Raw genomic sequence first — 27,986 nt, 5'->3', positions numbered from 1 at the left:
GAGTGTGACCTTTAGTCTACAATGTCTTCCTAGTAAATAACTGGATTCCCTCAAAGAAAAATTTCCTCTTGATACTTTCTCCCACCACATGGGAGTAAAACCCAAGTTTGTCCCCACAATGGAATTCCCTGGAAAAACTGTTCTCCCGTAACAAGCAGAGCCCAGTTCCAAGTGCACCATCATGCGGAACCTTCCGAGGGCACCATGACGTGGAACCTTCCGAGGGCGCCATGACGTGGAACCTTCCGAGGGCTGGGTAGGTACGCCTCTCCACTCCCATTCCCAGAGACACAAGACAACTTCCTGAAATCAGACAGCCTTCAGATAGACCTGGACCAAAGGGTGAGTGGAGCTGGTTAAATAGTTTTCTTTGCCTTAAAAATCATCCAGAGTTTAATTCCAGCCAATAACACAGGCTTTCCCTCCATTTTGCATACCTAGCTATGCTCCACACATCCTCAGAGTGATCGCTGGACCCCAGGTCTCTGAGGTTACTAACTGAGAGGATGTCCCCCACTCATGTTTGCTCTCTTTGCAGGTTAGAGTGAGAAGGCAGAGGATACAGTAAGAACATCTTCCAGCTCCCCTATCTCCTCTCCTGTCTCTGTTAGAAGAGGAAAGGGGTGCTGTGTCTAGACAGCTGAATGCCCGAAGTGTTTCTACTTCCTGGTTCCTCCTGGTTTGTGGAGACTCCCCTCAAAAGCCTTACCATCCACATTACAGAGTAAAGATTCCTTTTTAAAAGCAATCTATCATGAAATCACCATTTCTCCCACAAGAACACACACACAAAAATGACCATTTCCATCCCCTAAACTCACAGCAGCTCATTCAAAAGGGCTGGGCCATTTTGCTCTGGGGTCCCTTCACCTTCTTCTCAAGTCGTAATCTCTGACCATAATGTCCAGGTCACCAAATCAGTGGCAGATTAAGTGGTACATCAATTTGGGAGAGTGCACAGGTCTTCCTGCCTCAGTAATTATCTCAAAATGACTCCCCAAAGGTCCCAGCAGTGGCAGCCAGGATCCTGGCTGGCAGGGCTCCGCCAGTGGCAATGAAATGACCAAACAGCACTTGGGCCCCTCACTCATGAAGATGCTCACCCATCCTACCCTTCTTCTCCTTTATGAGCTTCAGTGCTTGGGAGAAGTTCTGAGGAGGTGGAGTTTAGTCCAATTGCATTGGGAGCAGAAGACACCACTTATTTTTGTATCTGTCAATTTTTTTTTAGGTTGGCCAGATCCAGTATTGAATTCCTTAACCAGAGTATAAACACCTACACGTTTTTTTACAAGCCTTCTGATGGGCACTTCAAAAATTTATCTGACATGTCCCTTAGCTTCTCCAAAAGTCTCTTCTGTGTACACATTTGGTCACTGAGGCATTGTGCTCTGTGGTCAGGAAGGACTTCAAAGCCTGGATGCTTAGGTGTTCCACAAGAGGCAGTCGCTTGCTGGCCACAGATACCTGCCATCAGTGCAGCATCTCTACAGTGTACTCCTCAAGATCCGGGTGCTTCATACTGTGGCACAGCAAGGAGCTCAAAATGGCTAGTCTTGCCATACCCGTCAGCATTGACCCAACGTGGACTTTCCATTCAGGCTACAAGTTAACACACTGTTATGCACATCAGGGGCCAGGTGCTAAATATTTTAGGCTTTGGTGGCCATACATACTCTGCTCCAACCACTCTACCTACCTCCCACTGTAGCACAAAAGCAGCCACAGATAGTCCATAAACAAATGAACATGCCTACATTCCAATAAAACTTTATAGACACTGGAATTTGAACATATATAATTTTTACATATCACAAGATATCATTCTTCTTGTGTTTTTCCCCAATCATTTAAAAATATAAAAACCATTCTTAGCTCACCTGTACATAAACAGGCAGAAGCACGAGACAGCCTCCTACAGTGCATCATTCTTGCAACCAGGCTTCTGAATGCCCCAGTCATGCTCAGCCAAAATGCTGAGAACAAGCCTGAGGCTATTTCTGGGGGAATAGGGGTTGAAGGAATCTACATTGTAGACCTTCTAATATGCGTCCCAGGAAGATGTCTGGTGGAAAATTATGAAGCATTCTAATGTGTAAGAACTTCAGAGGAGAGAACAGTTTTCCAAGGAGCCTTCTAGATCTTGTTAAAGACTTGGGTGTTATCATAAGAGCCATGGGAGCCATTAAAGGAATACCATAATGATATTTCTCTTTCTTCTAGAATATATAGAATGGATTAGAGTGGGCAAGAATGAACTACAGGAGGCAAGTTAGGAAGCCATGGCTGTTGTCAGCTTAAGGATGACAGAGGCCAGGATGAAGACAAAGTACAGGGGAGCAGGGGAGACTTCAGTTTCAGCATTGAACCCAATATAGTGTTGAAAGAAGAAAGAAAGAAAGAAGAAAGGAAAGAAAGAAAGAAAGAAAGAAAGAAAGAAAGAAAGAAAGAAAGAAAGAAAGAAAGAAAGAAAGAAAGAAAGAAAGAAAGAAAGAAAGAAAGAAAGAAAGAAAGAAAGAAAGAAAGAAAGAAAGAAAGAAAGAAAAAGAAAGAGGGAGGAAGGGGGGAAGGAAGAAGGAAAGAGAGAAAGGAAGGAAAGAAAAAGGAAGGAAGGAAGGGAGAAAGGAAGGGGAAAAGAAGAGGGAAAAAGGGGGGGAGGGAGAGAGAGACTACTTGAACCTTCTATACTTCCTTTAAATAAGGCAACTGTTTGACAGTTCATCTGGGCAGCATAAAAATAATGAGGTCGAGAAGAAAAACCAAAGGAAGGGTGATCTCAGTGCCCTGAGCGCCAGAACTCGTTTTTCTTTTCTCCATAAACCGTTGAATCTGGTTGTTTTTGTGACTCCGCAGCACCCAGGTGGGCTTGGCGGTGGTGATTCCGTGTGTTTTGAACACTCCCTCTGGAGGGTGACAGGGATGACTGCCTACATCCTATTAGAAACTCTAGCCTATTGTTACTTTATGGCTTATTTAAGAAGTCTGTTCAAAAAAATCAACGTCTGTGAATATTAAAGTTTAACTTTTAGCTGTGAAGGCAAGACACCACACGTCTGTCTAGTGGGTGAACTTCTATGATAGTAGGGCCAGCAGATGAAAAGCCTTTGAAAACATGGACCTTCTGGAGGAAGGGTTTACATTTAAATCGTATGTACCTTTCAAAGAATGTTAGGCCAGCCTGCTTTCTTACACGGAGGTTTGTGACACGCTCCAGGGAAATGACTGCGGGTTTGGGAATACTCTGCTTCCCTCTGGCCTCTCTCTCCCCCCAGTACCTGCACATCCTTCCTCCATTCAAGAAACATTATTTTTCTTGTAATAACCTTTAATGAAAATGAATGATGTATACATATATATATGTATGACTGGGACATTATGCTGAACATCAGAAATAGACATATTGTAACTGACTATACTTCAATAAAAATAAATTAAAAATAAACAAACAGATAAAAAAATTTTTTTAATTAAAAAAAGAAACATTATTTTACTATTTCCCCACTAGCAAAATGGAGGAGCTGTATCACTTTTGAGTTAATATAAAAATGATATGGAAGAACATTACATCACCTTCAAGCTATACCGACATACTCACCTTCAAAACATGGTTTCCTCATTCACTCTTATTGTACCACTTAGACCAAAGAAAATTATTAAATCACGTAGCCCACATGTATGCCCCAGTACATTTATTTGTTTGTTTTTTCCATTTTTCACATCTGCATTGCTAGAAAATTATATAAAAGCCTACAAGAAAAATTCTCATTGGGGTGAACATTTTAAATAGTCTCTTAAATTTAAAAGGAAATTCTCCTTTGTAATATTCTCCTATTTTTAAAATATGTACTTTTTACCTGGGCAATGGTTCTGTCAGGACACCAGGCTCTAATAAGGAGAAGACGTCTGAAGCAGTCAAGAGATTTATCATAGGCGTTTGGAAGGGGTTCCTCCTCAGGGTTTTCCTTATCAAACCAAATTTTCCACATTTTTTCATTTCTTGATATCTGAAAATGCCAGGGGATAGGAAACGTGTCACACCACAGAAAACTCTTTTCCTAAGAGTTCACATTTTTCCTCTAACTTTCTGACCATTGCAGACATGTGTGAATGACATCCCTTGACTATTCTTTAAAATTTTATATTCTAGTGCCAAAAGTTGGAGAGTCTAAAATCAAATGTGATTTGTTCTAAAGTCAGTCTGTGTTAACGCCAGCCTACGTCTCCCTTTCAAAGGAGGGAGAGTCCCGGGTTGTAATTTCTTCTATGCCTTTGTGGTAGCAAATTTGTAACAGAATAAAGAGATCAATAGAAATTCATTTTCATTATTTTAAGGAAATATGATTTGCTCCAAGAGATCCCCTATGATTAAGAACCAAGTCTCGTTTACTTATGTTTCCTCATTTCCCAGGACCATTCTTGGAACAAAAGAAGATATTTAATACATGTTTGTTATTGAAGTTTTTTGGTCAATACTGTATTAATCTAGAGTAATTTGAAATATACCACTTAATATTGTCGTCAAATGAATAATCGCACTTGCTTCCTACAGGCAATTAATAAAGGGAAATAAAACACAGCCTGTTATTCTTTGGAGCTTAAAAAATCAAAGAGAAACAAGCATTATATGGGCAAGTATCTGAAACTCATAGAATAACATCTGCAGATAAATATAATCTTATGTTCTCTGGTAGATCCCCTTTGATTAAAGCCCCAAATGTATTTTTTGAAGGTCTAATTAAAGGAAAACACATTTAGGTTCATAGTCAGAAAATATCATGTAAGAATAAAAATCACCTCTTTCAGTCATGAAAGACTATATAATGTGGATGGATTTCAGGTATAAAATATAACCTCCAGAAGAGAGCTACTTGACAGACAATGGTCCAGGAAAGATCACTCTGGCGTCATCCCCGGGGGAACAAGCTAGAATGCATTAAAATCTCCCAGGTGAAAGTTATTTAACCCAGTAGGATGGTTTGTCCCCTAACTGCATGGTAATCACCAGGATTAAGCCGAAACATAAAAATATAGCAGAACTTAATCTTCCTGTCAACTTAGAGTAGAAAAGTCAAGAACCAGCCCTAGGATGTTTTTTGGTCAAAAAAAGCCTTCAACTTGCAGCTAAGAAAGCCACCTTGCTGGTCCATGTGACTTCTCTCTGGTCACCAGATTTTCAAGAACCTGTTTCCTGGCTTGTCCCAATTTAGTTTTCTATACTCAACTTCCATGATACCAATAGACACACAATTCATCAAGAACTGGCTGTTCTGAAAGGACAGCTCCTGAAGATAAAAGGCCAAATGGCTGTGTTAGAGTCACACCCAGATGCCTAGCTAGGGCAGTATAATGAGGAGCCAGAGAAAAGGAGGAGAGAGAGAGGAACAAGACGCAAGAAAGAAAGGATATTTAGCATTAAGACACAGGATGTTCATATTTCTGTTCATTTAATCTCTAGAAAGAAGGCAAAACCTCTTGAGCATATCTCATCATGTAACCTAACTGAATCTGTCAGTGTTCCCACTTGTGGATCTCCAATTGGTGAAACTGACATATGGCCCAGGTCAGCACTGGTTAAACTTCCTGGGCAAATAACGTCTTCCTGTGAGGCCAGTGGGCCACGGGTGGAGTCTGCTTTATCAGAGCATGAGTGGGCTGTAAAGAAGGCCAGGCACTGGTCCTACCATTGTGTGAGTAACCATAGCAAGAAATCTCTCTCTCCCACAAGTAATGTAGCCACTGATAAATCACTGTGACATTATCATAAGTTTATTCAAAGCATAAGGTACCTGATCAAGGACATCTGAAAACTGTCTAAGTTTGCTGAGTTCCACCAAATTCAGCCAGGTCATGTCCAGGATCCATTTGGACGGTTTAGGAGGACAGGCTTTCAAGTCCAACGAGGCACCACCTTTCAAGTGAAACATCTAAAATTATTACATTTTTCCTTCTTTACTGTAAAATCGTTTCTTTATAAAAAAAAAACTTTTGCTGAAACTATTTTAATTTCAATTATTTTACCATCTTGACATTTATTAAACTCAGAAACATGAATCATAGTGACGAACAAGCTTTAAAATGTAATACAGAAATACATGGTTTTAGGGGAAAAAAAATTTAAGAATCAATAATATAGGTTTGGATCCAGACAAGTGCTGGATTCTATCTTAGCTCCACCTGGCCACGGTCCAGGACAAGCTCATCTGTCTGGGCCTCAGTTTCCAAATATGTACAATGGGAATAATGAAGCCTGGGTGTCTGAAAACAGCAGAATGATAGAAAATATATGTGTAAGGCACTCAAAACGGGATCAAGGACAAAGCAGAGGGTCGCTAAATGAGCAGCTACTGTCAGCATTAAGAATTGCCGAATGTTGACATAAGCTCATTTTAAGGAGATAATTTACCTAGAAATGTTAGTAGCACTACCTGTGTTTGAAGGGTTCTCCCCTACAAATCAGTGTATCATTTACATCATTTTGAGCATACCCAAGGGCCCCGTGTTATGGCACTTATTTTTGGTCAGTCTAACCACAGCAAACATTTCCACTGGGTACCGACTCCTACCTTTTTCCTGATGATATACCCAAGCTCATGTAACTCCCATAACTCTCACAACACTATAAAATAAATGACACCTTAAAATGTTGTTGCTGCCCATCTCAGAAAAATCATATTTTAAGTCAAGGAAAGAGTTAGCAAGTCTTCTATAGGATGAAATACGCTATTTAATAAATAACATCTATTAAAATGTTTCACAGAAAATATGCTCTAAGCATAATTCATAAAAGGATGTAACCAATCCATTTGGCTACACTATTTTTTGGAACAGAGCAGGTCATAAACAAATGATAATGCTCAAGATATTTATCGAGCCAATCTCTACTTTATTTAGGTACCATGGACCCCACTAAATTGCTGTCTTTTGCCAAATCTATCTTAGTATACTTCCAAGGTAAGCAGAACAAAAGGTAAGGGAAGCCATTTCAATGAAAATATTAACTCATAAAATCAAAACAGATTGCCTGAACACTAGGGAGCAGTTAAAGACAATGGCACTGTGTTGAAAAATGTCACACCAATTTCCAAGAAAACTGCCCATTTTCTGACCAACTGAAAAGAATAAGGTATTCACCACAGAGTTAGGGAAAAGCTATTCATGGGAAAGAAAGGATGTTCCTTGCAGCCAAAGCATTATTCATTACTTAGTAGAGGGTAACGAGGTCATGAATATCTTGTCTGCCTCAAAAGTATACAATGGGCCACAAAGACTACTGTAATGGGCGGGAGGAGGAGGAGGGACATATTCCTGGATAATATGACACCAGATTAGATGGACTCCTGCTGAATGAACAGCTGGGATGGGAATAATTCAAAATAAATTATCAAGATGATTGAGAATTATGCCAGTCCCTTCAAACCCTCAAACCCTCACTTTGGGGAAAAGTAGATTTAAATCTTTATCATAATTCTTTGTAAAAATGATACATGCTTTTAATGAAAGATTTATACAAGTTATACCATGCAATCATAGAGCGGCATAGCTAAGACAGATTTAGAAAGTCATCTAGGCTCATCCTTTCCCATCCAGAGATGAGTAAATTAATTGAGACCAGTATCTAAACACTGTTGCTAGCTAAATAACATTTTCAAACAAGTGATTTTAAAGTCCCTACGGAGGGATCATGCCATTGGGCAGCTCTCACCAGCATAATTAGCAGAAGGAAATCTTAGGAAACTGTGTCTTAAAGCAGTACAAAAACCAGCTGTTGAATGCCAAAGGCCCACAAAAACCGGTCCAACCCATGCAAGCCTCAGACCAAGCAAAATAAACTAAAAAACTAAAGCTGATATAATCTGTCACTTGCTGACCATATTCTATCTGCCAGGGTTTGTATAAGTTGTGTGAATTCTCAATAATCCTATTACGTAGATTTGACTACCCTTGTTGTACAGCGGAGGCAACTGAAGCTCGAGAAGGCTGTCACCTGCTTAAGACTGTTCATCCAGAAAGTGGCAAAGCCGCTCTTTCCCCTTCAAGTCTTCCTAAGCCTTAATCCCATGTTTGATATCATCATGCCAAACTGTAACATGATTTACAGTTATTTCAACCAGTCCAGGACGCTATGTCCAATGTCATTTCCATGGGGAGACGGCTCCCATGCCTGAATTGAGGAGGTCAGGCACAGCTTTCCCGTGGGAAGCCCCACCAGCTGGAGGACCAGACCCACTGAGGCCAGGAATTAGTGATGTATGAAGACTCACTTAAGGGAGAAAGCAACCCCTACACCTGCATGTCTATCTAAGGGGATGTCTCTCCAGACCATTTATCTTCCCTGTGCTCTGATTTAGGAAACTGGGAAAATAAAGAAACCTAAGGAGCAAAGATTCGAGGGCTGAAACAAAGAGTAGAGAAAGAAATCAGCCACAGATCATATATTTCTAAATTTTCAAGTGTAACTGAATGAGTCTTTGTTGCTGCTATAAGATAAATATATATGCACAGGCCTATGTATATGAACATGAATATGTGTAAGTAGGACTCCGACCTACACACCCGCCACGTGTGCCCTTCCCTTCTGCCCCGACCGGGGTCCTCTTCAAGTTCCTCTGCAAACTACTCTCCAAGTGAAGTCGTGAAAATCCACCCCCCTCTGAAGATAAAGTTGTGTCTTATCTTTAAAGATAGACCTGGAACTCTATTCAATTTCTTGTAATAACATATAATGGAAAGAATCTGAAAAGAAAAAAATATATATATATGCATGTATATGTATAACTAAATCAATCGGCTATACACTTGAAAGAAATACTGTAAATCAACTATACTTCAATAAAAGTTTTTAAAAAAGAAAGATACAGTATATAAAACCGTTTCAATCCCAGCATCACTTCCACGGTTATTTTAAATAGTTTTTTGCCCAGACTTTCAAGAATGTGTTAGCAAATGTAGGTTTCCCAGCCTTCCACAGGGCTGTCTTGTTCCAGTGGCACAGGGGACCCGTCTGTGAGTGACGTCACAACAGGTACAAAGGAAACATTCAGGGCATGCGCGGTACGGTCACCTTACCCGCTCTGCTCCAGCCCCCCTGGTTGCCTGGCTTTGCCTCCATCACACCAGGCTCTGAGCCCCTGATGCCATCTCCTCATCCTTCAAACTTCCTCTAAATGCCCCAGGACCCGCATCCCCTGCTCCTTCAGGCCATGGTTCACCTGTCCATGTCTTGGGAGTCCTACCCAACTAGAGACCCCACTAAATATCTCATTTAAAATGTTAAACCTCCCCCTTGCACACACCCTGTAACGCTCCCCCATCTCCCTTTCTCTGTTTTTTTCCCATAGTGCTTACCACTTTCTCACATACTACACAATTTACTATTGTTTGTTATCTGTCCCAAGTACCTATTCCGTGTGCCAGCACACAGTATGTTTTCAATAAATATTCATGCACTAAATGGACAAATAAAAGATCTCACATAAATGCGATCTTCAATGAGATGCAAGGAAAACTGCAATTGCCAAAAAAAAAAAACTGCACAGGACCTTCACAATGATTCCTACATCTGCACCTGTGCACAGCGCTTCCTGTTCTTATACTGACCTTTAATAAGGATGAGAAACTCTTCGTGCTTGACTCGGTTCCTCTGGATGTCAATCTTCAGGGTAAGCAGCAAGGTGAAGAGGAATTTGTGCTCCTCGTACAATCCCCGGGCTGTGTACTTGTAAACCTCGTAGGTCATGTGTTCTATAATATTAGCGATCCTCTTGCTTGTGATTGGGCTCTTGACAGACCTGGAGAATAGAACACTTCAATCAGGCTTATCCCATCGCCCTTTTCAATTGTCCCTAAAAACAACATCTTTAACGTAAAACAAGTAACTCTGGAGGACCAATTCTTACTTTTTACACATCTAGAGTAAGCCTCCTAAATCTAAAATAACAAGCATTTTCTCAGCGTGAACTAACGTAACAGAATCCTCCACATTTTTGTCTGAATCAATTTTATCCACAGGGCATTATCACTCACAACAACGTCTTGGTAATTTTCTTGTTTAGCAGAAAGAGGGCAAACCAAAGGAATCAATCAATCAATGAATAGTTGGTAAAGCTTTCTCTGAGCATAAAATGACAAATGAGAATGATTTGTTAACACACTGGCAATTATGCTCATCTGATATTAAAAAAAAAAAAAGAATCTTAGTAGCAAAGGGAAAAGATGTTATCAATGTAATGTCATCATCCTAGCCCACAGATAAAGAATTCAGCTTGGCTTCCTGAGCACAGATGTACCTGGCTAAGGAAAGGTCAAACAAGCCAAGAAACTGGCGGAGCGAAGTCTGATACATCTCATTAACCAAGCGCATTTCCGTGATGAGGAAGTAGAGAATGCTGCCTCGTGTAGCAACTGAAAAGACAAAGAGCAAGATTGCGGTCACTACAAGGGTGGAAAATAAATGACCTGTGCACAGAGCAGTCTGAAGCCTAAATGAAAACAAGTTTTATTTTTATGTCTTTTCAATGACCGTCTACCAGCAATGAGAGTCTAGAGCGACGTTCATCATATATATTTAATTCTTCTTTATAAGCTTGGGACAGGGAGTCTGCTATTTGTGTTCATTAAATGATACTTTCCTTTTCAGAATCTCTAGATCCCTTATAAATATATTTTATTACATTTTTTCATAGATAGAAAAGACAACCAATGGGATAGCACAGCTTATAACACCCAGCAGACTGTGTGTGTAGGCGTTGTAAGGACCTCCTTCTTACGCTCCATGAAGAAGCCCTGAATAACCTTGGCCTCAAGTTGGCAAATCAAGGCATCGTAAATATGACGCCCTTGACTCTCCACTAGCAGATATTGTTTCGATTATTTTTCCAGGAGGAATGATAAATTACTAAAAGAAACTGAAGTCTTTTAGCAGGCTCCTTTTGTAACCCACAAACAATAACGATTTGCTAATTGGTAGATAAGGCTGACGAGTTCCCATGAGAGCAGAGAACTAATACAAGACTACAATCAAAACATACAGGCTTGTGGTTACCAAATGATAAACTAGTGAACAGCCCACAAATGCAGCATGGGTTCCTCAACTTCACTAGTTTGTAGTTGGATATCCTTTAAAAATGCTCCTCTTTAATTTCTAGTTTAAAAACAAGTCCACAGGAACCTTAAAGAATTTGTCAACTAACATGAATTATAAAGACCTAGAAAATCTGCACCATCAAAAAATGTCTTCATCTCACTTTTACTGAACATTTCCCAAAGAAATGCGACAAAACAAATAGCCACTTCACTTTGCATCATCATTTACATAACATCCTTCCTTACTTCAATTCCTCTAATTCTCATTTCTCGCTTCATTTTCCTGCGACATTTGTCTTTCATTACCAAACTCACCAGGTCTGTATTCCTCCCGGGCTGAGTTAATTTGAATTTCTGTCTCGGCCGAAATTTCCAGCTTCTGTGTCACCTCCTCGGCTGTCTTTTTTGTGTTACTTAGCACAACGATGAGATTCTCATCTTCCACCAGGGACCCCTGGGTACTCGTCAGCCGGTAAAGCAAATTATCTTCGAGCTCCTTCATCTTCCTTTTGTTTGCAGTTACGTCTTCCATGAGACGAGTTCTTTCTTTCTCCAGTTCCTGTCAATTTGCATAAATATATTTTCCTCCTTAATTAACAACTATTGTTTGGCCATTTCTTGAAAAGTTAACCTATGGGGCTACTCTCAAGCTTCTGTACTGTAGTCACCATATTTGACTGAGGGAAATACGGACACCAAAATAAGAGGAGGAGAATTAATGGAGGAAAAAATTAGTGGCAAACAATGCAAAATTCGCTAAAAAAAAAAAAATTACCAATATCCCCTTTACTATCTATTTATTTCCTGAAGTCAAATCATTTTTAAGTGACTTTTGTGATTATATTTACTCTTGTTTTGAAACTGAAATATATTTGAAGACAAGTATATATGTCTTGGATTAAATACATTTACCCCTATTTGATTTCTGCTGTTGTTTGAATGTGATTATTTTCAACTTGCTTGTTGAAATAGTACCCAATTCCGTGACAAGCAAGTGTCCAAAAAGTTAGGCAAGCAAACTATGCTGCTACTGCAGGTACATTTAAATTGAAAAATCATCTTGACCTGCAAAGACGCTGTTCTCACCAAGAGAAGTGAAGCTCTGACTCTTTCCTGCAAGACCTTTATGGATAACTGGGGAGAGAATGGCTTTGGAAGATTATTGTTATTACTGGCCACTTCTTCTGCTTGGTAGTTTGGAGAGGGGGAGACAGTGAAAGAGAAGGAAAGAAACGATGGGGCTGGTGAGGGTGGGGGAAGGAAGAAATGGCCGTGACACTGAACAAGCCAAAGGCAGCAGGAAGCCCAGAGGCTGGGAGACAACAAAGAAAATATGCTTCTGGCACCAAGTCAAATTGTGCATTCATGAGTCACATTGTTTTATAAGAGACTTGAAGTTCATAAAAGAATTAAAAAAGGAAAAGGCAATGAGTAAATAGTATTTAAAATTTTGAAGAGAAAGGCAGGCATTAGTGGGTAGTTCCTACTGGGCAGCTGCCTGCGCACGTGGTACCAAGCTCACGTGGCGAGAGTAGCTTCAGAAAGATAAATCTCAATCAGGTATTCTGGATATGGCTCAGCAGGTTTTGTAGATCCGACTCCCTACTGAGAAAACTAGAAATCTAAAGTTAAATGCAGTGATGAATCATATGAAATAACGTAAGACATAAGAGGACTACTCATTGATTGCAATGATTATTTACTTACTTTCTAACATAAGACATAATTAAATAATTACACTCCAAGGATTTTGGAGTTCACTGACACATTCTCCAACTCTTAGCAGAACGCCTCATACGTAGTAGGCTCTCCATTAATACTGTGGAGTGAACGATTAAAGGCTATACCCATTCTCAAACTGATAAACTGAAACCTATGGTGAACTCAAAAATCTAGTCATGTCTTAATGCCGGAAATACAAATACGAAAATTCTCCCTTTGTAAGTGAAAACCATGAAGTTAAAAATAAAGGTACGAAAATTCTCCCTTTGTAACTGAAAACCATGAAGTTAAAAATAAAGGTTGTGGTGACAAAATCGCATGAACACAAAGAGTATTGGCCTCTGTTTTAAAAGCCATAATAAGCATTATTCCAACCAGTTAATAACTGTTGGTTGAACAGGTAAGGGAAGGAAAGTAAAGCAGTGGGAAGAGGGAGGATTTTGACATCAGGAAGATATGTCTGAATCCTAACTCCCAGGATTTATTAGCTACACAAGTCTATAAGCCTCAGTTTCTTCATCTGCAAAGTGGACATAAAAACAGCTTAGAGAGTGATTGTGAGGATATCACTAGACAAGCAGCTGAAACCAGTAACTGGATCATGATAGCTGCTCAGAATGCATCTCTTCATCCCCTCCCTTGATTCGCTTCCAGCATGTATTTTCAGATGTATTATAATATTTATTTGGAAATGAGTAGTTTGAAAAATAAAATTATAAGTTGGCACAAAATAAATCATACTTTAGAATTTCACATATCATCATAAAAGCATAATGAAGTAGCTGAAAAGGGATTTTTAAAAAAGGAGAACCTTCTAATCTTGCACACGCTTTCACGTCTGCTGGAAACAAGACCATGGGCTGTCAAATCCCAAAACTGCACCAAGTCTTACTGAGCCTTCCAACATAATCATCTTTCTTCCCTCCATTTGTTCCAAGTACACAGCAATTGCCCTATGTAGTCTTTAATTACTTCTTTAATCATGACTGGTCTCCCCGCAGACCCTTTGCTCTGCCATCACCCCCTTTTCTGCTCCCAGTCACTGAGGGATCTCCCTTAACTATTTGGAAAGGTCCAAAATTTTCAACATAGTTTGTAAAACCTGTTACAACCTGTATTTCCAATCTCATCTCTCACTGAGAGCTATGGGACTGAGACTAAAATCGTGCCTCCATGTTGCTTACGAAAACCATTATTAGTAAAATGAACAGTTATCAGTAATGCATACAATAAGGTGCAAATTATTCCATTTCTGATTTTAAAGATAATAAGTAAAGCTTGGATATTATTGAGATGATTGTGGTCAATTTAATATCATTGTTAACAACACTAATTAAATAAAACTGTCAATAAATGTAACGCATATATTCCCAAAGGATTAAAATAAGGCTAAGAAGTAAATTTCCCCCATAGTTTGAAACTGATGAAATAATATACTCTAAAGTAAATACTACAACTTAAGATAGTATTTTGGATTATGAAAACAAACTATTAAATAGTACACCAGCAGCCAAAACCTAGAAGAGGACAACAGAGGGCAAAGAAAGTGATCTCTGAGAGAAAACAGAAAAATTGCTACTTGCTTTTTATTTGAGATTTCAAAATGGAAAACCTAGTTTGGAGTAAAGTTTTCGGCATATTTTCATTTGTACAACTGATTTCAACACATTTCTGTTGGATTACAACTTTAGCTCCATAATATATAGGAGCATTCTTTTCTAAATTAATATTAAGAAATTAAGAGACAAAAATTAATCAAAATAACTTTGTCTATAAGCATTTTGCCCACAAAAGAGAGTACCTCAACACACACACACACACACACACACACACACACACACGGAACAGTTAACACTTGTGCTATGGATTGTATATACTAAGGCTACAACATAAAAATTTTACAGAAACTGTGATAATGTGCAAAGTATCGCCGAATTGAGTAAGAAAATGCAGCAGTGATTCCATAAAATTTCATGAAATGTACTACTAATTAATTAAATGATCAAAATCAAGCAGCTCATGAAGGTACAAACAAAAACTAAAATTCTTTGTGCACATAAACCTCATCATTTTTAAAGCAGATGACTGACAGCCTTCCAGAGCTCTCATTTTAAAATTATCAGCCAGGCTTTCATTCCTGAAGATTCTTTCTCTTCTTTACCTTAATTAAAATAGAAAGATTAAACAACAAAACTCAGAAACAGATTTTTTTTTCCTCCACCGCCAGTGAGCCGGTGATAACAATGTCTGTTTGGTGTCTTACTAAATTACTTCCCATGTCAGTTCCACCGAGTTCAGGTCCTTCCAGCTCCAAAGGAAATAAATCACACACCTGTTCACTCATCCAAAATTCTGAACAATGATGAGACTTGAGGCCTTGTACTCTGTGACCAGTAGCTATTAGTCAATATTAGTATTTTTCCCCTAATAGTACCTAGCTCTCTTTGAGTTTCTGTCTTGTTCTCTAGGATCAAAGTGAGAGTGACCCTGAGAGACTGGGTTTCTTTAAAGGAAAGTTTCTGAAGGGCCACTGGTTTGCTGCCTGTTTAAAACAGTCTCACCACACACCCTTCGGGTGACAACAGCAGGCTGTCTAAATCTACTCCCAGGTACATCAAGTCAACAACTGAATATGACCTTGATGTGAATTTGAACAGCCCAGGCATTTAAAATGACTGCCTTGAAGCACACAGAAAAGCATAAAGCCAGCTGAAGATCTGCCGTCCTTGCATTCGTATGCTCTGAGGTTTCCATTTGTTTCTGAAGCAAACAAATCGGAGGGTCCAGCAGGCTGTACAGCTGAGCGCTCATGAGACCAGATCCTGCGTGACAAGAAGGCTCCTCACTGCCTGGGTTCCCAGGACACTGGGCGGCTGGTGAATTTATGAACTCCAGAGGAGAGCAGCCTTTCCCTTGCATCCTAATTTACTGTTCTAAGCCGCCTTTCACCAGAAGAATCAACAGACCGGTGAAGGCGTAACTCATCCTGACAGGATGTTCACCACTTACTTCAGCCCCACTTTTAGGGAATTTCTTAGATGCTTTCCAATATCAGCCTCCCATCTGTGGGATCTTCCTAGCTTCCAATAGACCCGATTTCACCCAATGACATTTCATGTTGATAGTTTATATTTACAGTCACCTAAGAAGTAATCATGGTCAGAGAGACTGCATTGTCACCGGTCAAGGAAACAATTTGGACTTCAAAAAATTTTTTTGTTTCCATATCTGGGTCCACAGGCAAAGACATAGGCTCTTTCCAGCCAAGTCACCAGATGATCAGAAATGCCCTGAAAGCACCAGAGATCAACTCAGACCCACTTGTCACCACCCAGGCTGAAAAGATTCCTCACTGTGGGCCGATTCGGGAGTATGGTGGGCAGAACAGAGGCTCCAAAAAAGAAAAGCTGCTGGCAGGAAGAATACTACGTAAAACCGTCAAAATGATGTCCAGCAGCTCACCTTTTGCGTGAGTCTTTGATTCGGAGAAAAGAAAACGCAGGTTACATGTTGTATTATAACATGATTCCAGGCAGGATGACCCTCTGTTACTCTAAGAGAGTATCACGTCACTCTGCCCATACTTTGCTAAGAATTATTTACCGTGAGTCTGGAATGAAGTCTGAAAATGAAACGATGGTAATTTTAAAATTTCTCAAGGCACTCAAGCTTGCCAGGATATTAAAAAAAAAAAAAAAGGTCTGGCCTGGGATCCACACTGGCTCTTCAAGGCTGTTCAAAATCTTTTCAAAGGAGCTCAGAGAGCTCCTCAGTCCATCTTTAACCTCTGCTGCAGCAGTTATGGCTCAGTCCCAGACCTGTTGTTTTGTTTTGTGGCAACTAAAACTCTGGAAGGCCAAATTATTTTTCCCAAAGAGACTGTATTCATCTCAGCTGAACAGAAAGAAAACCAAGGGCAAGGATATTATTCAAACTGCCATCAAAGCCCCTTATCTCCCTGAAGCCACCACCACAGGGAAAGCAGAGCCTGAGAGATGAGACATGGACGCTGCCCCGAAGATTCTGAGGGATTCCCCATCTTACCATGACTTGCTATTGATCAAGAATCCCAGTCCTTCCTGCAGAAAGAGTGTGGCAGGGCTAAACTTCCTCAACCACCTCGACTGACCCTCCAAAAACAAACCAGCACATATCTGGAAGGCTGGGACTACTTCGATAGCCAGTCTGTGGCGGGAACTCCAGCCTCCGTCCCTGCCACACTGAGGTCACCAACCATGTGAATTTATGAAGCCAGATTAAATGCTCTTAGTCAACTTCCAAGTGTATAACTCTGTGATTTATGTACAATAAATTTAAAAATAAAAAGAGATGATTCAAAAAAGGAAGAGGGGAAGGAGAGAGAGAGAAAGAAACATAAGGAAAAGCTCAGAAGAGCAAGCACGGTACGACCTACAGAAAAGGTAACAACACTGGGAGGGACAGAGTCCAAAGATTTGGGCCACTAGTTTTAACCTAAATAAATCTCTAGGTCAGCGTAGAAGGGGGGCGTAAAGTAAAGTAACCTCCTCATTGCTATTGAACCCAGGAGAAAAATCAATAGCCACTCATAGTTCATACAGTATCCCCAAAGCAGTTCTGTTAAAATCCTCTAGGTTTTTTTCCTTAAGACTCAAATGTTCCCTAGAGAGATGCTGACTTAGAACAAGGAAGCTTATAAATTATTGGACATTTTTCAGGGAGAGAAAACAGACATGGAGTTATGCTTAGAGCATAATTAAGCCAGTAGCTTCCACAAGTGCAGAGTGAAATCTGGCTTCACAAGCTTCCTGCACAGAGCTCTCTCTGAGATAACAAATCAGAATTGGCAATGCTGTGTCACCGGAGTACAATGTTTTAAGTTGTCGATTTATATTCCAAAAGCATAGTAATGAATCAAATGAAAGAAAAACCTAATGTGTACTAGAAAGCTAAAAGTCAACAGATGACTAGAACTGATAATAGAATAAACTTCAGGAAAATAAAGTGATACAAAACCAGAACAATGAGGCTGAAAATGAGACTTATATTCTCACAGTTACATCATTCCTCTATATAAAACCAATTAATGATTTATGTGATTTATGAGATGCAGATGAAACCTACTGGGTAGATAATTGGTTAGTGGTTATCCAAGGCACTTGGAAATATATAATGGAAAAAATACAGGAATTAAAGGGGAGAACTCAATCCTGTTACAACTGTTACTATATTATTTTCATCAGTGAAAGAATCACAACACGATGCAGAAAAGGGGGCGGCCATACTTCACTCACCTGCTTCTCCATGAGAATGACTCTCCCCAGTAACTGGTCTTCCAGACCTTTCATGGTGACAGTGAAGTCGATGATGGACGTTCGTGCACTTATTTCAGGGGTGTAGGCTGGATTAGGCAACTTGGTGGTAATGTAGAGTCTGAAGCCATCCATCACATCTACCTCCTTGTCACTGATTTTCACCTTTTTTATGAAAAAGAAAGTTAAAAGTAATAAAACAGAGATATATCACACCAAGTCCTTTCTGTATAGGATCCAGTATTCCTTTAAATGGCTATGTACCTGGAGATCATTTGTATACTAAAGAAGAAATGGTCATTAGGCATTCACAGGGCTTCAAGCCACGACGACAGAAGGAAGGGAGGAAGCTCAATATACACCATACAATCAAGATAGAACTTGCCACCAAAATTGCAATGATCATATTGCAGAGTGAGATGGATAACCCACCCATAACTTGGTTCAGAAGTCAAGACTGATGATGTCACACACACATCAAGAGAGAACGAAAAGTTTTATTACTCACAGGAGCTTTTCTGGGGATATTAGGTCCTAAGCAGCTCTGAAAAATTGCTTGAGAGAGTACGGAAGGGCAGCTATTTTAGGTTTTTAACGGTGGTTAGTGGATGGGGCTGGGATGAGGATTCCCACACATGGGCGTGAACAGGGGCTTGCATGGTTTGAATTTCCCACAAGTATCAAAGGAGAAAGGATCCAGGTTTTCTTATCATCTTGCCCAGACTGGGGATGGAGGGGAGAGGGGCATGATGGGGCTTGAAGACTGCCCGTGGTCAAACATCAAAATGGAGTCAGACTTTATTACACAAGTGAAGTAGACATTTCTAAAAGGACAACTGTTGAAGACTTTAATCCCAACGCAGGAGGTGTGGAAGAGAAAAGCAAATGCCTCTTGCCACTGACTCAGATTTGAGTTGCTGCCTGTTGAGAAGCCGTCATCTGTGCCACATTTAGCTGGTCCCAGGGTAATCGCTCTGCACGTTGTTCTCTACTGGCTTAACCTACCTTAAAGGTGGACCCGGTCTTAATGAAGTTTCTCTCCAAAACATTATCCAGGGCTGGATCTAGTTCCTCCCCAACATCTTCAATAAGCAAGGGCCTTCCAAGAGAAAGACTGTCCTCCAGGTGGTTTCTGAAGTACTTGTGATTTAGAGATGTGACCTAGAAATAGGACCAAATAGGTGCTCTTGACAGACAGGATCACAAGATAACTGACAGAAAATGGTGCCTTAGCATTCTACACCTGGAGACAAATACTGAGATTTTCAGAGAACCTTACTTGGAACCATACTTGGTGAAATGGTACAGAAAGCGTAAACTGTTTGCATTCTCTCCCTTGGCGAACCATCACTCCCTCTTACAGGGAAGCACATAAAGGCTCTAGGTGGCAACACTGCCTTTTCCTTACCACCACCACGCTTGTGACAAATAATCATGGAATAATGAATGGTGAATCGTCCTTATAAAGTGCTGCTCACTTGGTGTGATACAATCCTGCCCTGCTCTGTTTATCAAGGAGATCCTCAGGTCCTAATGGGTGTCTGAAACCTTTAAAAGATGGCATTAGGAAAGACCAACACAAGTGCAAATGACGCAATTTTTTTAGAAATTGTTTCCAAACATTAATATCTAGATAGTAACATTTAAGATTCTTTCTAAATATCAAATATTTCTTTATCCTCAGATACTCATTGATCTGGGGCACTAAAATGGATTAGTAACATAAATATACTCCAACACAGATTACCTGGAGTTCATTTCGGCTTTCTTTATTTTTAATCCAGATCTTGCCTTGAGTCTGCGGATCGATTAACAAAGGATAGCGAGATGCCTTTGTGACAATAATTCCATTCTGAATGGACAGGTCATCGTTTGGCAGGCCTTGGAGGTTCCATTCGCTAATTGTAGGAGCATCAATCAACATCTCGTTGAGATTTAGATTATCTCCAAATGGAATTTCGCGGGCTTTCATTTCCTTCTGCCAGTCGGTTAACAGCAGATTGCGAAATTCTTGGTTAAATGGACCAGAATAAGATAGAAAAGCTGTAGCCAACAACACATCCCCTAAGAAGGAAAACAAAACACCACTGAAATACTTTGTGCTCAGCCTTGTCATTGTGCAGAGTATTAAAAATGAAAAAAAAAAAAAGACAACTATTCTTTCAAACTAAATTTCAGAAACCAAATTGTAACCACACGTGGCTGTGTCGCAAATAAGCCGTAGTTCAGTTCACTGTTAAACAGACTGCAAACCGTCCGCCGAGTAATAGCTGCTAGCACGGAAGCACTGGATTATTTTGACTCTTGTGGGATGTGAGGGGGTGACTTCCAAGTTTAAGGGATGCAAAGCCTCAGAAGACAGAGCCTCCATTCAAAGCGACCTTAATCAACATGACCATTCACTCCTAGGAGAATTCAAAGGTGACCTGATAAGAGCTTTCAAGGTCATTAACACATCTAACAAGAGTTACCGAGATGCCAGACCAACACTCGCCCTGCTGATATAGCTGGACACACACACACAGCGGAATCTGAAATAATCAAGTCTTGGTTTGATTGCTAATGTCGACTGAAACAAACGCACAACCTAAAAGTTGAGAATTATGTTTTATTTGGCGGACGTTTCTGAGGATTCGAACCCCTTCAAGCCTGGGATGACAGCCTCCCAGGTCGCTCTGAGGGACGGCTCCGGAGAGGTAGGGGAGGAGCTAGGATATACAGGAGCTTTACCACAAAGACCAGGTAGTCAGAACATGAAAAGATTACTTGTTAACTGAAGAAAACCAGGCATCTCAAGTTACAGAATTTAGTGCCTTTCTGTGTATGGGAGGGAGCAAACATTTGGGCTCATTGAATTCATTCCTTTGACAAGCACCTAGCCATCTAGGGCCAGTGTCCTGAACTTTCTTATTCTGAGTCCCCTCAGGGTGCACCATTGTGAGCGGCTGCAGGGGCCGGGCTGCAGGCTTGTTTTCACTAGGGGCTGGCGGCAGCCGCTGATGACTTAATGGCTTCAGCATCCTTTGTTTACTGTATAGTTGGCAGTGTTTTTCGTTCACAGTGCTCCCCCTTGGTCCTAAATTCGACCATATTTTGGGAGACATTTCACGACCAATTTTACCCCACGGTGCTGGGAAGGCTCATTCCTAGATCAGGCAGAAGGCTCATTCCTAGATCAGGCAGAAGATTCTGCTGACATGCCACTCAAAAGTGTTAACAGGGATCAGGCCCTGTTGATACTCAAAAATTCTCTGGATCATCTGTCTTACTCATCTATCATGATCCAGGAAAACAGTCCCCCTTGTTGCTTCTTCCCATATCTAGAGTCGCACTACCACAATCATTGGTCTCATACAGAAGTATATACCTGATCTACTGCTTCAACTTGCCTCGTCATTATTTTATCAGAGGCTCAGTCACGCATTTGATAATGCAAGAAACAACGATTTTGTAAAACAGGCAAAATACAAATAATGCAGTTAGCAGTGTTAGTAAGGTCATAAGTAAGAATTTAAGCCAAAAACTTCCACTAGGTGCAGCTCAGCGTATCCCCAGGTCATCTGACTTAGTCTGTTCTGTACCAATCCTTATCTTTAAGGAAGATGTTACACAGACATTGTTCATAAGACACACAGCCAAATCCTAGTGTTATTAGGTTGGTTATCTTTATTTTAGTATAGTTCAATTTTTTTTCCAACATTGGAGAGCCTTTAAACGTAAATGTCCATACCCTGGTGTTAACCATATAAGTCCTTTCTATAATTGAGGGAGGTTATATTCTTTGGCTGAAATTTTGCTTGTTGCCTTGATAGAGCTTGAGTGATTCTTATAAGAAAATTCGTATTTACAGCCAGGCTCAGAGCAGGTATTATTAATTGGCCAGGTGATTAAAGCTTATGTTTGCTCACTCCCTCTCACAGTCAACACAAGATCTCATTCATAAAGGAATCTACATACCTACAAGTCTTTTGGTTTGTGCAGCAAACTCTTTACTTTGCTCTGTCCACCTTTCTTTTTCTCCTGCCAACCCCCCAATCAGTGCGGAAGCCGCCTGCATCTTATGTCTGCACCTCTCTGCATCTTCAAGCAAGGTCTAAAAACAGCCAGAAGCAGAAGAAAACTTTGTTCAGATAAATACAGCGTCAGCTAAAAAACCGTAACTTTAAAACATTAGATGTTATCTGCCTTTCTGAGACATGGGAGCCATTTATTCCACAGGAAGCATCCGTGTGTCAGCTCAGCTTGTCTCTTACGCCCTGTCTATGGAACATGGGTGGATTCCTCACGAGGGGCCCTCTGCCCTTGGGCAGACCCTCCCCAGGTGTTAATAAACTGAGAGGTAATGGAAATTTGCATCATTTATGATCTCCCTACCAAGAAAAATTAGAAATAAAATACAAGCATACATGCTGATATCACATAGCACGACAGGATGAAAAGGAATCCACATTCCGACTTTAAAATGAGGCATATTTCTCCTGTTAAAGTTCTAGCATCTTTATTGCTTTGTCTAACGCCACATCTCCTTTCACTTCAGGTGAAACTTCAGATTTTCTTCAGGTTGTGAATCCTGACGTTCATTCACAAATTCCAGCCACGCTGACTAAGCAGGTCCTCCTTGCTGTTCCCCGTGTCAGTAAAAGGCCTTTAACCCGACCTCCACACACTACTGACCTTGGAGTTTTGTTCTTAAAAACAAATGGTTCTATTTCTCTATGTTTAAAAGACAGCTGCTAAGTCTACTTGTAAAAATGCATACTTATGAAATTATAATGGATATGGATAAAGTGACTCTGGGACCAGCCACTGGAAATTCATGTATAATATTTATATATATTCATGTAATATTTTTCATACGTAGCATGTATATGATAAATCTCTAACAACAGAGGATTATTTACATAGATTATGGTATACTGTGAACGAGAATACTCTGAAGCCATTAAAAATATCTTATAGAAATGTTTATAATGAAGAAAAAAATCCTTAAATTAAAAATTCAATTTATAAAGCAGTATGCACTGAGTTATCTGTTAGAGTTTTACATGGACTTTTAATATATGTAAAGCAGGCAGGTGTGCAGATATGAAATGAAAAAGAGCAAAATATTTTTAGTCTTCATCTCCAGGGTCACTCGTGTATTTTCCATAAGGGGCATGAACTGCGTTTGTAACAATAACACAAGACAGTGTTTTTCAGAAGCAAGATACTTGCTGCAGTTTGTTCTAGTCTATCTACTCTGTTCTCCGTCCCACCAGACTTAATGCAGAAAACCCAAAAGCCCAGCTGAAAAGTGCACGCGCACACCTACACCAGCCATGTTTGCTTGCTTGCTTGCTTCTCCCCAAGAAGGAAGAGGCCAGTTGGGAACTACGAGACCACGTTGCTTATTTCTGCCTACCTTTAAAACAAAGTTTTCATCGGAAAGATACTTTTAATATTAAGTTATTTCCCTTAAGTTCTGCATCCCCACTCCCATGTGGCCAAATGAAAAAATGGCCAACTCCTCCCCTCCTGGCTTTTGCATTTTGGAATCTCCCTTTGGGGGACTGGGAAATGGGATGGAAAGGGGCAAAGGTCTGAAAGCACAAGAGAGACATGCAGACTTTTCCTCTGAGCCTGGCTAGAGGAGTGTGCAGAAATCCTTGGTTTCTGTGAATGGGCCTCCAGCCCTCTCTCTCCTAGCATCCCAGAGGGTGACTAGCTGTCCAGAGTCCCTAGGGAAGTGGGCCCCCACCCAAAGGTACTGCCCTGTGCACAGAGCAGCAAGACACACACTCCTCTGAGAACTGCACAAGCCTGGGTGGTGAGGGGACCAGTGATGACTGTGCACTGTAGACTCGAGACCCTTCCCCTGACACCCTGTATTTCATAAGTTGCTGGACTCTCCTGGAGCCCCATGGAGGGGGAAGAAGCAACCAAAGGATGAAAGGTCAAGTTCACTCCAACACATTGGGGACAGGAGGGTACACAGCCAGATTTTGTTTTCTTAATGAAAAATACGTGACATTTGTTGGGCGTGGGACAGTCCCTCTGGTGCCGGAGGACAGCCACCTGCTTTTCGGTCATGGCCTGCTCATACTCGGCCTGCACCACATCCAGCTCTGCTTGCTTGTCGTCCAGCTCGGCCTGGGCCTTCTGCAGATCCTGCATGGCCAGCAAGTAGCGATTCTCCTGCACCACCAGGTTGGCCTGCACGGGACACACACAAGGTGAAGGGATGGGCAACAGACCAAACATCAGCAGGTTAGAATCTGAGAACTCAGCAAAGTCACGTGTTATACCTTTCCTCTGTTCCACCCCTGGAGTCTTCTCCAATTGCATTAAGTCAAGACCAAATCTTTTTTTTTTTTAATTGAAGTATAGTCAGTTTACAATGTTGTGTCAATTTCTGGTGCACAGCATAGTGTTTCAATTATGCATATACATCATTTTCATAATCTTTTTTATTATAGGTTACTACAAGATATTGAATATACTCCCTGTGCTACACAGTAGAAACGTGTTGTTTATCTATTTCATATAGAGTAGTTAGTATCTGCAAATCTCGAATTTCCAATTTATCCCTCCCGACCTGCTTCCCTTCCTGGTAATCATGTTTGTTTTCTATGTCTGTGAGTCTGTTTCTGTTTTGTAAATAAGTTCATTTGGTTTTTTTTTTTTAGCGTCCACATATAAGTCATATTATATGGTATTTTTCTTTCTCTTTCTGGCTTACTTCACTTAGAAAAACAATCTCCAGATCTATCCATGTTGCTGCAAATGGCATTATTTTATTCTTTTTTGTGGCTGAATAGTATTCCATTGTGTAAATGTACCACAGCTTCTTTATCCGGTCATCTGTCAGTGGACATTGAGGTTGTTTCCATGTCTTGGCTATTGTAAATAATGCCACTATGAACACTGGGGTACTGTATCTTTTCAAAAAATAGTTCCCTCCAGATATATGCCCAGGAGTGGGCCTGCTGGATCATATGGTAAGTCTATGTTTAGTTTTTTTGAGAAATCTCTATACTATTTTCCATAAGGCTGCAGCAAATCTTAATGGGAACTTGACATAAATATATGTGAGCAGAAAATTATAATTCATTAGAATAGAAGTTAGCAAAATTTTTCCATAAAGTGTCAGATAGTAAATATATTAGTCTTTGGGGGCCAAGAGGTAAAATGAAGACTATTGCTTAGGTACTTATTTTAAAATTTCATGAGCTATACAAATACAGGTGGTGGCTTAGATTTGGCCTGTGGGCCAGAGTTTGCCAGTCTCTAGATCAGAACATTATAATATTAGATGCATAAGGCAAATTGCAGAACATTGTAATATTGAGTTGTAGGGGGAAAAAACTGAGTATTTAGAACCATCTGCCTAGCAGGACCCATCAGTGTTGATGAGGCTGTTAAAACAAAGGATGAAACAGAATTAATCACTGAATATAAAGATGCAGGTTTTGTGGGTAGTGGTGATCTGGATGTCACTCTTGTAATTTTCATATATTGCTTGCCTTCCAGAAAAGAATTAATACTTGAGCTGTGACCAGATAAAAACATTTGTTTTAAGGAAGCTACAAAATTAGACTCAAAAGGCATAAAAGTAATATTGGAAAAAGATAGAGTGTAGAAAATAGTCCATGCTGGCAGGAATTTAAATTCTTTTGAAAAAAATTTTGAAATCATAGTTCTCCCTTTTCAAGTCTTTAAAATGTTAAAATTAACCCTCCTACACTGCTGGTGGGAATGCAGTTTGGTGCAGCCACTGTGGAAAACAGTATGGAGATTCCTCGAAAGACTAGGAATAGACTTACCATTTGACCCAGGAATCCCACTCCTGGGCATATACCCAGAAGGAACCCTACTTCAAAAAGACACCTGCACTCCAATGTTCATAGCAGCACTATTTACAATAGCCAAGACATGGAAACAGCCTAAATGTCCATTAACAGATGACTGGATAAAGAAGCTGTGGTATATTTATACAATGGAATATTAGTCAGCCATAAAAACCGACAACATAACGCCATTTGTAGCAAACTGGATGCTCCTGGAGAATGTCATTCTAAGTGAATTAAGTGAGAAAGAGAAAGAAAAATACCATATGAGATTGCTCATATGTGGAATTTAAAAAAGAACATAAATACAAAACAGAAACAGGCTCAAGAACATAGAATACAAACTTGTGGTTGCCAAGGGGAAGGTGGGTGGGAAGGGATATACTGAGAGTTCAAAATTTGTAGATACTGACAGGCATATGTAGAATAGATAAACAAGATTATACTGTATAGCACAGGGAAATATATACAAGATCTTGTGGTAGCTCATAGTGAAAAAAAAATGTGATAATGAATATATGTATGTTCATGTATAACTGAAAAATTGTGCTCTACACTGGAATTTGAAATAACATTGTAAAATGACTATAACTCAATAAAAAATGTTTAAAAAAAAGAAAAAGAAAAAACAAAAAAATGTTAAAATTGACTTTAATAGGGAGACCCACTACTAGAGCCATATTTTTTCTGAAGTGTTTGAGACAAAAAGATTTATCTTAAAAATATTCTTTAGAGACAAATTTTTTCCTATCTGATAATCTCAGATTCCCAAATTTTGGCAGAATAATTCTTGAAAGGAAAGTCAGAGTTCCGGAACTGACTAGAACTGATGACAGCAAAAGAGTGGCTTAAAAATGACAGATTACGAAGAATCTGTCTCCTGGAACATTTGCTCCAAGCAGCATCTGTTGCCTTGGCTCAAACAGGGAAGAAAAGCAAGGCCAATGCGTCAACTTACTAAGGTGACCCGCTGAGTCAAACTATCACAGCCCCAAAGATTTTGAATATTTTCTAGGACTTTACTCAGGAAAAAAAAAATACTAATTTTAAATGAAGCTCTCAAAAGTTACTAATAGAAAGGCATAAAATCTTTAAGGTCCAACTGCTCACCTTAGGAGCTGGGGGAATCTTTTAAAATTACTTAAACTCTGTGAGCTTCAGTATCTCCATTAAGATATTGAAAAACTACATCCTAGGATTTGTGTGTGTGTGTGTGTGTGTGTGTTAAATACGATAACATATGTAAAATCCCAAGTCTGGGACGGCATATAACGAATATGATAAATAATATTGTCATTGTTTTTATCTGTATTCAATATTTAAAGCTCTACTCCTGTAACACTCTGTTTATATGAACTGATATTTACTGGTTTTCACAGAGTTTCCAAGAAGAGGTCCCAGTAGAATGAGACTGAATAGAATCTAAATTGCTACTCTTGCAATTAATATTTAAGTTTATTCACTTCCAGAAGTCACTTGGCCCTTCTGTAGGAATTGTAAGATGACAGAGAACCGCCCCTCACTGTCTCCATGACTAACTAGCACAGGAGAGGTTCTGACTGGGTTTAAGGTGTGTCCTTAACCTCTCTTTACTTGGGAAGTGGGAGATTGTAAGTGAAGTCCCTCCAGGAATAAGTGAAGTTAGAGGCCTTGGCTTGTGTTTCCTAATACATTGAGCAGAATTTCCCAATGATAACCTGCACTAGCGTTGCCCTCTGCTTATCTCTACGCAGGGAACACGTAGCATCCATGTAAGTACGTTTATTTCTCTGACTGCCAATAGGAGGAACCTGACAAACTGAACATTCCCAGATGCTGGATGCTCCCAAGAACACAGGAAGGCATGCCCTGGACAGGCTTCTCAGAAAAGAAGCATAGTTCCAGCCACGAGTAGAAGATTCCCCTCCTGATGGTGCTCTCTTTACTTCCTACAGTAAAAGCTAGGTTGTCCTGCGACTGCGCGGAGCCTGAAATGTACTGAACACAGGGGAGGAGGTATCTTTGTCCTTACGTAAGCCTTGTCAGAACATCCATTATTTTGTACTGATTTCAGCTCATTTTACTT

At 40.1% G+C, this 27,986-nt stretch overlaps 1 protein-coding gene and 1 long non-coding RNA gene across 5 annotated transcripts in view; one reads left to right on the top strand and one right to left on the bottom strand.

Moving 5' to 3' along the window:
• The window catches only part of DNAH5 (dynein axonemal heavy chain 5), a 234,944-nt gene that overhangs the window by 21,970 nt on the left and 184,988 nt on the right, over positions 1-27,986 (bottom strand). The window contains exons 61-70 of the mRNA XM_072958846.1: positions 24,150-24,287; positions 22,053-22,188; positions 19,843-20,159; positions 19,101-19,256; positions 18,078-18,260; positions 11,398-11,641; positions 10,287-10,401; positions 9,598-9,788; positions 5,787-5,908; positions 3,855-4,004 (exon numbers count right to left, since the gene is read on the bottom strand). Of these exons, the coding sequence (XP_072814947.1) occupies positions 3,855-4,004; positions 5,787-5,908; positions 9,598-9,788; positions 10,287-10,401; positions 11,398-11,641; positions 18,078-18,260; positions 19,101-19,256; positions 19,843-20,159; positions 22,053-22,188; positions 24,150-24,287 (1,752 nt within the window). The remainder of the gene's footprint in view (positions 1-3,854; positions 4,005-5,786; positions 5,909-9,597; positions 9,789-10,286; positions 10,402-11,397; positions 11,642-18,077; positions 18,261-19,100; positions 19,257-19,842; positions 20,160-22,052; positions 22,189-24,149; positions 24,288-27,986) is intronic.
• Positions 173-27,877, top strand: LOC140695721 (uncharacterized). Of its 4 annotated transcripts, none has more exons than XR_012071564.1 (3): positions 173-342; positions 6,892-6,951; positions 27,705-27,877. It is a non-coding gene; the product is annotated as an uncharacterized lncRNA (long non-coding RNA). The 4 variants fall into 4 exon arrangements; XR_012071563.1 differs by lacking the exon at positions 27,705-27,877 and adding an exon at positions 22,633-22,942; XR_012071562.1 differs by lacking the exon at positions 27,705-27,877 and adding an exon at positions 19,880-20,233.

Source organism: Vicugna pacos, chromosome 3 (assembly GCF_048564905.1).
Source record: "Vicugna pacos chromosome 3, VicPac4, whole genome shotgun sequence".
In the NCBI taxonomy this organism is placed as follows: Eukaryota; Metazoa; Chordata; class Mammalia; order Artiodactyla; family Camelidae; genus Vicugna; species Vicugna pacos.
This window is presented reverse-complemented; position numbering and strand designations above follow the sequence as displayed.